The sequence below is a fragment of the Littorina saxatilis genome, linkage group LG11, assembly GCF_037325665.1.
Source record: "Littorina saxatilis isolate snail1 linkage group LG11, US_GU_Lsax_2.0, whole genome shotgun sequence".
NCBI lineage: Eukaryota > Metazoa > Mollusca > Gastropoda > Littorinimorpha > Littorinidae > Littorina > Littorina saxatilis.
Genome location: NC_090255.1, coordinates 1,753,237 through 1,763,236, shown reverse-complemented (window position 1 = coordinate 1,763,236; position 10,000 = coordinate 1,753,237). Strand labels below are relative to the sequence as shown.

Sequence of the window (10,000 nt, the reverse complement as noted above, 5' to 3'; positions counted from 1 at the left end):
GTAGCTCCTTGCATCCCCATTGTAGCTCCTTGCATCCCCATTGTAGCTCCTCCCGTCATCTTTGTAGCTTCTTGCGTCTTCTTTGTAGCTTCTTGCGTCTCCTTTGTAGCTTCTTGCGTCTCCTTTGTAGCTTCTTGCGTCTTCTTTGTAGCTTCTCCCATCACCTTTGTAGCTTCTTGCGTCTTCTTTGTAGCTTCTTGCGTCTTCCTTGTAGCTCCTTCCGTCAGATTTGTAGCTCACGGCGTCTTCTTTGTAGCTTCGGTTGTCACCAGGACCTCCCTTGTAAGCCGTGTTTCCGTTCTTTGCTTTCACAGCCTCGTTCTTGGCGCCCGCCCGGTCTCTGTGAGCCGCAGTGTCCTTGTTGTCGATGTACTTGTTCCAGGGCGTGGTGTCGGTCTTGTAGCGGTACTTGCCGGGCGAGTAGTCCGTGCGGCCAGCGTCGTAGCGGCGCGGCGAGTGCTCGGTGCGGGACCGCGGCGAGTGGTGGCTGTGGTCTCGACGCGGGGTGACGGAGCGCGCGTGCCGCCTGACCACAGCGCGTGACCTGACGCCCGTGCTGCGTGACGTCATGCTCTCCCCCTCGATGGGCGGCAGGGGGCTGTACTTGCCCAGGGCGAGTCGCTTGGCTTCGATCTTGAGGGTGGCGTTCTCCTCTGTCTTGGTTCGCTTCTCCTGCATGAGGTTGAACTTCTGCTGGCTGAGGTGCTTGTTGTCGGCCTCCAGCTTGGTCATGCGGATGGTGAGACGTCGTCTCTCTGCCTCCATATGCTGGATCTCCGTCTTCAGCTGCAGGCGCTCGTTTTCCAGGTGCTTGTTCTCAGTCCTGGGGGAAAAGAGGGGTTCGTTTGAGTAAAGGGCAGTCGTTGGTGGCGTACACGCACTTACAGGAATAGAGAGAGAGAGAGAGAGAGAGAGAGAGAGAGAGAGAGAGAGAGAGAGAGAGAGAGAGAGACAGAGAGAGAGACACACTGACACTGACACTGACACAGTTTAATTGAATATGGGCCTGAGAGGGAGAGAGAGAGAGAGAGAGAGAGAGAGAGAGAGAGAGAGAGAGAGAGAGAGAGAGAGAGAGAGAGAGAGAGACTGACACTGATACTGACACTGACACAGTTTAATTGAATATGGGCCTGAGAGGGAGAGAGAGAGAGAGAGAGAGAGAGAGAGAGAGAGAGAGAGAGAGAAAGAGAGAGAGAGAGAGAGAGAAAGAGAAAGAGAGAGAGAGAGAGAGAGAGAGAGGAGGCAGAAAGGAGAGGGAAGGAGAGAGAGATCAAATCAAATCAAATCAAATCAAATTTTATTTTACGAGGGAGAGAGAGAGAGAGAGAGAGAGAGAGAGAGAGAGAGAGAGAGAGAGAGAGAGAGAGAGAGAGAGAGAGAGAGAGAGAGAGAGGAGGCAGAAAGGAGAGGGAAGGAGGGAGATTGAGAAGGAGAGATAAAGAGAGTGAAAGAGTGAGTAACAGAGAGACAGACAGGGAGAGAGAAAGAGACAGAGATACGAGAGAGAGAGACATAGACTGAGACAGTGAGAGAAACTGACAGAGAAAGACAGGGACAGACATACAGACAAAGCATCGTCACATCAATAGCATCTAGCGTCATTTTATCCTAAGTGCTATCAGCGTGTATAATAGAACACCGCTTTTTTTTTATTTTTTATTTTATTTTATGGTCTTAACAGTTAAACATGTATTACGTTATCATTAAGATTCATGCTTTGTTAGCACTAAGCAGTTGTTTTAATCAGTCTGGTTTTCTCTTGTTTTCATCTTATGAACATTCTAAATGTTAGACTAACTTATTGTCTTGTACAGAATAACAACTGTGTGAATGGTGCTATACTGAATGAAAGAGTGTGACATGAAGTTCTTGTACATCATTGTAAAGAGTGTGAATGACGTTTTAGTTTAGATGTCAAGCGCTTAGAGCAAGCCTTTTTTAACGAAAGTTTTTGATTTAGCGCTATATAAATGTTCTTATTATTATTATTAAGACATTGATTTCTCAGATCGTCTGTTCATAAGCTCTGTAAATTTACCCCCCCCCCTCTCCCCCCATTTTTAGACTCCCTGTTTTTAAAGACCCGATTTGCTCAGATTTTAGGCCTTAAAAGGGGGGTTCCAGGTTCAGTAGTTCATATTATCCTATACGATTTGTCTGACCTGAGCCCGGCGATGACGTGCGCCCCTGTCTTCTTGGACTCGGCCTTGAGCTTGGCGTTGGTTGTTGAGAACACGTAGTTTTCTCGCGTCAGCTTTAAGTTGTTCGTCTCTAGCTCGCGGTTACGGAGGCTCAGGCCCGACACCTTGATGACAAACATAAACATGATAATACCGATAGACCTAATTTGCATCACAAAGTTGTCTTCGATTTTGAGACCATTTTTATCAGTTTCAATCACAACATATCAAAATGATTTTTTGTAAACCCCCCCCCCCCCCCAAGAACACAGACAAACAGCACATCAGAACTTCAGAATGACAGGCAAACAGACATACACGCACGCTAGCACGCTCGCACACACACACACACACACACACACACAACACACACACACACACACACACACACACAGTCGCGCACCCCCCCCCACACACACACACCTTGTCACTGTATGACTGGAGCTCAGATCGCAGGTCTCTGTTCTCCTCGAATGTCTTCTCGAGGTCTTTCTCCAGCCCCGCGTTCTCCTCCTGGCCCTTGTGCACCTGCTGCTCCAGCCACTGTCGCTCCTGCTCCAGCGTGCGGTTCTCCATCTCCAGGTTCCTGTAATAGTCATGGCAAAGTTATTAATGGTAGGATGATACGTGCCTTCTATGCTCACAGAGCTGTGCTCCAGGCTGCTCCAGCCACTGTCGCTCCTGCTCCAGTGTGCGGTTCTCCATCTCCAGGCTCCTGTAATACTGGCAAAGTTATTAATGGTAGGATGATAGGTGTCTTCTATGCTCACAGAGCTGTGCTCCAGGCTGCTCCAGCCACTGTCGCTCCTGCTCCAGCGTGCAGTTCTCCATCTCCAGGTTCTTGTAATAGTCATGGCAAAGTTATTAATGGTAGGATGATACGTGTCTTCTATGCTCACAGAGCTGTGCTCCAGGCTGCTCCAGCCACTGTCGCTCCTGCTCCAGCGTGCGGTTCTCCATCTCCAGGTTCCTGTCACATAGAGAGCAAAGTTAACACTGGTAGGATGATACTCCAGGCTGCTCCAGCCACTGTCGCTCCTGCTCCAGCGTGCGGTTCTCCATCTCTAGGTTCCTGTAATTGTCATGGCAAAGTTATTAATGGTAGGATGATACGTGTCTGTTATGCCCACAGAGTTGTGCTCCAGGCTGCTCCAGCCACTGTCGCTCCTGCTCCAGCGTGCGGTTCTCCATTTCTAGGTTCCTGGAACGGTGTTGGAAATATTAATAGTGGTAGGATGATACATGCATCTTCTAAGACGCGTTATAGCTATAGGGCAGTGATGCGGATCAGAGAGTTGAGCTCCAGTCTGAGTTGAGCTCAAGCGACTTATGACGCTCCGCCTTCCACAAGACGATAGTAGTAGGATGTTACCTGTAATTTGTGAAACTCAAGGAGCTTCGCACAGACTGCTGCAGTCACTGCTGTTCTTGGTCCAGTGTACAATTCTCCGTGTCTATGTTCCTGTGACGGTGATGGCAAAGGCAGTATTGGTGGGATGATACGTAGAGGTTACATGCCGAGTCTCAGTGATTATTAAAAATAATGGTCGAAGTTAGTGGATCATGAAAAATGCGAGCTTCAGCGAGCTTTTTTATGACCGCGAACTGAGACCATTATTTTTTATAATCAATGAGACGAGGTGTGTAACCTCTTTATTCCTCCTTTCTTCAGTTATTCAAAGAAATGAGGAGATTTTTTGCAAAAGTTTGATCGAGTCCTATTCACTCAACCAGTCAACCTGCGCAGGCGATCGAGTAATGCGCGGTGGTATAGTTCCGGTGACGGTAAAGGCAGATATTGTGTGTTCTGTTTATGTTTTGGTATCGCTTTGGATAATGTTCTTTCGTCAAATGGGACTAGCAGACGAACTTTTGCACCCGTGTTCCAACGTTAAAAACTGTATGAAGTTCAGTTTTATGGGGAAAATAGTGTATGAAACCGATTTATGTTCTTTAAATTGATGAGGTGTGTGCACTTGGTTGCGTGTGATCTGTTTATAAAATGAAATATTGTTGAAAACTGACCGTCGGATTGCAGTCTGTTGTCGAAGAAACTGAGTGAAAAGAAATGTGAAAAGGGAACTACTCTTGTCGCTAGACAAAGTATGAGAGTTACTTGCCTTGGAAATTTGCTTGTGATGAACGTTTGTGCACGGCAGATCTAGATTCAGAAAACAACCGAATTCATGGATTTTATATGGAGATTCATGTGTTTAAGCCTGTAGTTGTTAATTTAAATACGGTATGTTTGTATTGTTTGCTCCAGAGATGTATACTTCGTACATTAGAGCGTTCGGAACTTTTCAGTCGCAAAAGTAGTACCGACACAGAACAGCTTCTCAACCCATTGCGCTATCGAGGATTCAGGCTGTTGCTGGCTCGTTATTTGCTTGGTTGCTGGGTGTTATCGAAAAATAACTAGCTCTACAAGTTTACAGAGGTAAAGAAGCAGAGGGGGGAATAAATGACTCTTCTAAGCATCAAAGAGCTGTACACAGACTGCTGCAGCCACTGGGGCTCCTGCTCCCGCATACAATTCTTCGCGTCTATGTTCATATTATGGTGATGGCATTTAACACTTTCGTGACGGGATGCGACTATATTAGTAATAGCGCTGCAACGCCCACGGACGGGAAGCGACTATTTTAGTATTAGACATACAAGGTACACGACTCGTGATTGCTTCCCGGTTTTTGAAGCTTGCAGTAAATTGAGTTGTTTCCCTTGATACACGTGGTTTTCTCTTCCGGCTTGATCAAATTAGTGCAGATTTGCGTGGTGTTTTCGAACAAAAAAAATGAATCGAAGGCGAGCCTTGTCCCGGGAGGAGATTCTCCGGATGTTGGATCTTGAGGATCCTGTAGATCATGATACATCGTGTCGTTTTAGCCTCAAGAAAGCGATAATAGCAGTGATATTGAGGAAGAAACAGTCCCGTTGTTGCTAGAACGAGTCGGCAACTACACGTGGTTGGGGGTGATACTGCTAGACGAACATGTATCTCGGAATCGTGCAGGAGCTATGGGGGCGTGGCAGCACTGATAACAATGGATGGCTGGAGCCTTCAAATTCTTTTGGAATTGTTCATAGGTGTACAGTTGGTACTTTGTTGTGAAAATGTGACTTATATTCAATATGGATTACCTAGACATCATTTGGTGAGTGTTACAGTTTTGTTTCATTTGAGTCAGGATGCTGTGAGTGAATGCGTGATTTGCTTGTTTTTTTCTTTGTACTGTCTCCTTATTTCTGTGTACAATGTTAACAATATTTCAGCTAATTCATAGGTTTTACACCTTGTTTGGTTATAACATTATTTATAATACTTTCTGTTAAAAAATAACTTTTAAAAAAAGCAGTGGAAAATAAAACACACACAAAAAAACGTTAAAAAACACAAATTATCCCCCTTTCACCCCCCTTTCACCCCCCTTTGCTAAAACAAATCGCGTGACAAACTTATAAATAGCACGACTGAACTGGGCATCCATTTTTGAATTAGTACACAAAATTTGGTGGTGATTGGACTTAATTCAAGCTTGCTAGACAGATTTCTTTACAGTTACTGATTTTTGGGAAGTTTCTTGGTGGCAAGCTTGGGCAGGCAGGACGTTAACGCCGTGGCAGTGCTAGTCACAGTAGTGTTAATACGTGTCGTAATTACGTTGAACCGTTTATTCTGCTATATCCACAGATCCCTTCCTAAATATTGCTTGGAACAAGACAGATAGAGATAGGATAGAGGCCAACCGGTCCGTGGACCCCCCCCCCCACCCCCCCACACACACACACAGATAGAGTAGAGATAGGATAGAGACCAACCTGTTCGAGGACTCCAGCTTGTTGAGTGCTCTTCGCGCCTCGTCTCTCTCCATTAGCAATCACTCTACCTTCTCCATCCATTACGGCCGCCTTTAACTATGTGAGGAGTTTGACTGTAACTCTTGTCATGAACCCCCCCCCCCCCCTCCCCCTCCCCTTTGGATAGAGACCAACCTGTTCGTGGATTCCAGCGCTCTTCGCACCTCGTCTCTCTCGCTTTGGAGTCTCTCCACCTCCTCCATGACCTCGGCTTTTAACTATGTGAGGATATGCTTGTCTTGATACTGCAAAAGCCCCCCCCCACACACACACACACACACGTACAGAAGGGATAGAGACCAACCTATTCGAGGACTTCAGCTAATTGAGTGCTCTCCGCACCTCGTCTCGCTCCATCTGCAGCCTCTCCACCTCCTTCATGACCTCGGCTTTTAACGATGTGAGGTTATGCTTGTCTTGATACTGCCCAAGCCCCACCCCAACCCCCCCCCCCCAACACCCCCCCCGCTCTCCAACCTCGTCTCCCTCCATTAGCAGTCACTCTACCTTCTTCATTATACCCGCCTTTAACTATGTGAGGACATTCTTGTCTTGATACTGCCTAAGCCAACACCCCCCCACACACACACATATATGATAGAGACCAACCTGTTCGAGGACTCCAGTTTGTTGAGCGCTCTCCGCACCTCGTCTCGCTCCATCTGCAGTCTCTCCACCTCCTCCATGACCTCGGCCTTCTCGTCGTGCAGGATCTGAATCCTCGTCCTCACCTCCTCGATCTTCTCCAGCAGCAGGCTGGGCATCGTGCCTGAGCTACTCTTGTTCACCTGGACGAGAACGAAAATAACTGAAACTGGCATTCGACGAAGTTGCTTTGTTTCTCTCTGAAGGTGGACTATAACTCAATTGAAAAGAACGGTAACCCCAAGTAACTTCGGCTCATTGGCATTTCTGGATGAGATCACAAGATTACTTTGACTATTGACTACCATTATGATAATACTCGAAAAATATCAAACAACTCCGGCTCAAAACCTAATTTCTCACAGGACTTGTGTAGGTCTGGAATGACGATAATAATACTGTTCCATGGTTCTGTCCGTCATAATTCTCTCTGTGTCTTGACTTTTTCTGTCTCTGTCTGTCTGTCTGTTGGTCTTTCTATTGGTCAATCTGTCTGAGTGTGTGTGTGTGTGTGTGTGTGTGTGTCTCTCTCTCTCTCTCTCTGTCTCTCTCTCTCTGTCTCTCTCTCTCTCTCTCTCTCTCTCTCTCTCTCTCTCTCTATTTGAGTGTTCGAATACCCTTCCCCAAAGTCATCCCCAATTGCAATGGGCATATTGCCGAGCAATTAAACCATTATGACTTCGTCTGCCTCTCTCTCTCTCTCTCTCTCTCTCTCTCTCTCTCTCTCTCTCTCTCTCTCTCTCTCTCTCTCTCTCTCTCTCTCTCTCTCTCTCTCTCTCTCTCTCTTTCTTTCACCTTTTCTCTACCCCCTCTCCACCTCCGTCAATACTCACGCCTAGTGCCAGGTAGCAATCTCTAAAGGAGTGCAGCTCTTCCAGTTTATGTCTGAGTAGTTCCACTATGTCCTCGTTCTCATCCTCATCCCTGGCTGACGTCGGTCCATCGTCCCCGTACAGAATGGGGTCCACCTGCAACACGAAGAGGTTACACACAGAGTCTCATGGGGGAGGGGGGAGGGGGGGGAGAGGGGGAGGGGGTTTCTCTTCTTACACACTGCTGCATGCTTTGATGAAACCCAAAGGACGGTTCAGGAATGTTGCCTGGCTTTCTTTTCAACAGCTGCAACGTTGTGTTTTGTTTTGATTTTTGTTTTATAGATCAAATCATAACTCTTTGGAGGAATCAACAACCTCCTTTGGGCCTACATTGCAGGAAGTTTTCATAGAATATTTTAACATTGATAAAACGATTGTGTCCACATAATTCACACTCGAAAAGGTTGGTGTAAATTGTAAGACTTGAGAGGGGTTCTACAACTGAGCGGCACGGACGCATCGTTACATGATCATTGAATCATATAGTATACTCCTCACTGGGCCATCAGTATGATCACATGTTTCGTTTTGCTAGGAAAACAAGCAAAAGGGTAACGAAACAAACCTACAGCCCCAAACAACGAACAAACACCAGACCCATCCTTCGTCATTCTTTACCTCGTTTTCAATAAGATCGTAGAGACGCCTGTGTTCGGAATCGAGCTGCTGTGAGGCGCGGTGATCGGGGATACTGACACGTAGAGACTTTTGCGTCATTTCCGATTCAACTGCTGTGGCCACACGGTTCAAGATCCCGTGTTTCTGTCGTTCTGATATCCGTGCCGTTAGTAAGGCGAGTGCGATCTTTCGTCTTAGTCCTGTAGGGAACAGAAAGCATTTGTGGTTGTGAAGTTGTGACATTATTCTTTTGTTTGTTCGAGTCAGATAACGAATGTATTTGCCATTCAAATATCTTGCCTTATGTTGTTGTACATAGCGCAGGTTTGAAGTATCGAGACATTCGTAGACATTCACTATCGTGCTGAAGTAAAAGCCTGGCAGTTTAATTGATTCCTCTTGTTGAGACTTGTCTTGTTGTCTCTGTACCTTTTCCTGGCACATGTGTTCTTTCAGGGCATGTAATAGTCGCACTACCTCTCTTTCATTATGTGGTGCATTTCCAGCTTACCTCTAACATGTGACCCATCCCATCTAACTTTTCTTCCATGTCTTTAGTCTACTATCTCTCTCTCTCTCTCTCTTTGTCCCTCTCTCTCTCTCTCTCTGAAATTTGTAGTCCAGTTTTGTTTTCTCTACTAATTAATGAGCTAGCTAATGATATTGTCCAGAAGGGAAAACATGGTATTCAACTTATTCCAGACTTTTTTGAAATACTCATTCTGATGTTTGCAGATGATATTATTCTTATTTCAGATTCTGTATGTGGGCTCCAGAATCAGTTAAACATTCTGTGGGATTCGTCTAGACGTCTTGGACTTGAAGTTAATTTAGACAAATCTAATATTGTTGTTTTTCGGAACGGTGGTCACTTGGCCTTGCGAGAAAGATGGGTGTATGGTGGACATCCTATGAGCGTTTTGAACATGTATAAGTATTTAGGAGTATGGTTGTCTACACGCCTGTCCTTCTCTCACACTCTTAATGATTTTGCTGCAAAAGGGAAAAAGGGAGTCATTGGTATTCTAAAATGTTTATGGCAACTGGGTGACAGATCTCCAGCTATTTTTTTCAAGCTTTTCGACGCACAGATTCAACCGATGCTGGCATATGGTGCCGAAGTTTGGGGGGTTGAAGCAGACCATACACCTATAGAGAGAGTTCATTTATTCGCACTTAAACGTTTTTTGAATACGAGTATGAGAACACCAAATGCTATGGTTTATGGAGAAACGGGAAGGTACCCCTTGTTTATAAACAGCTTTGTAAAATGCATTCGTTTTTGGCTACGTATATTGAGGATGCCACATCATCGCCTTCCGAGCAAGGCGTATAAAATGCTGAAATATCTCCATGAACAAAATAAGAAAACATGGGCCTCCTCGATCTGTTACACTCTGTACATGTACGGTTTTGATGAAGTATGGGAAAACCAAGGTGTTGGCGATGAGAGGGCGTTCCTAACAGCATTTAAAGAAACACTTATTTCATCCTACAAGCAAACCTGGCTTGAAAATGTACAAGGAAGTGAACGTTTCTCTCTGTACAGAACCTTCAAATCAACCCTAAGATTATCCAACTATTTAAGTGATTTGAAGCATATTAAAGCTAGAAATCTTCTGATTAGACTTAGATTGGGAGTATCTCCTCTGAAAGTGCATCGATTTCGCTTTAATTTAAATGCAACCTCCGCTGATTTATCTTGTCCATTTTGTTGTGGCAGTGTTGAAGATGAAGTCCACTTTGTTTTAGTATGCCCTAAATATGCTGAGTTAAGAGAATATTATATTCCACGAAAATACACTAGAATCCCATCAATGT

At 45.4% G+C, this 10,000-nt stretch overlaps 2 protein-coding genes across 2 annotated transcripts in view; one reads left to right on the top strand and one right to left on the bottom strand.

Moving 5' to 3' along the window:
- The window catches only part of LOC138979382 (uncharacterized), a 118,433-nt gene that overhangs the window by 20,274 nt on the left and 88,159 nt on the right, over positions 1-10,000 (top strand). The window lies entirely within an intron of this gene.
- Positions 1-10,000, bottom strand: part of LOC138979381 (uncharacterized) — a 29,774-nt gene that overhangs the window by 11,898 nt on the left and 7,876 nt on the right. Inside the window, exons 4-9 of the mRNA XM_070352092.1 lie at positions 8,180-8,379; positions 7,520-7,654; positions 6,651-6,829; positions 2,604-2,766; positions 2,163-2,305; positions 1-823 (exon numbers count right to left, since the gene is read on the bottom strand). The exon at positions 1-823 is cut by the window's left edge and continues 1,496 nt beyond it. Coding sequence (XP_070208193.1) covers positions 1-823; positions 2,163-2,305; positions 2,604-2,766; positions 6,651-6,829; positions 7,520-7,654; positions 8,180-8,379 — 1,643 coding nt within the window. The remainder of the gene's footprint in view (positions 824-2,162; positions 2,306-2,603; positions 2,767-6,650; positions 6,830-7,519; positions 7,655-8,179; positions 8,380-10,000) is intronic.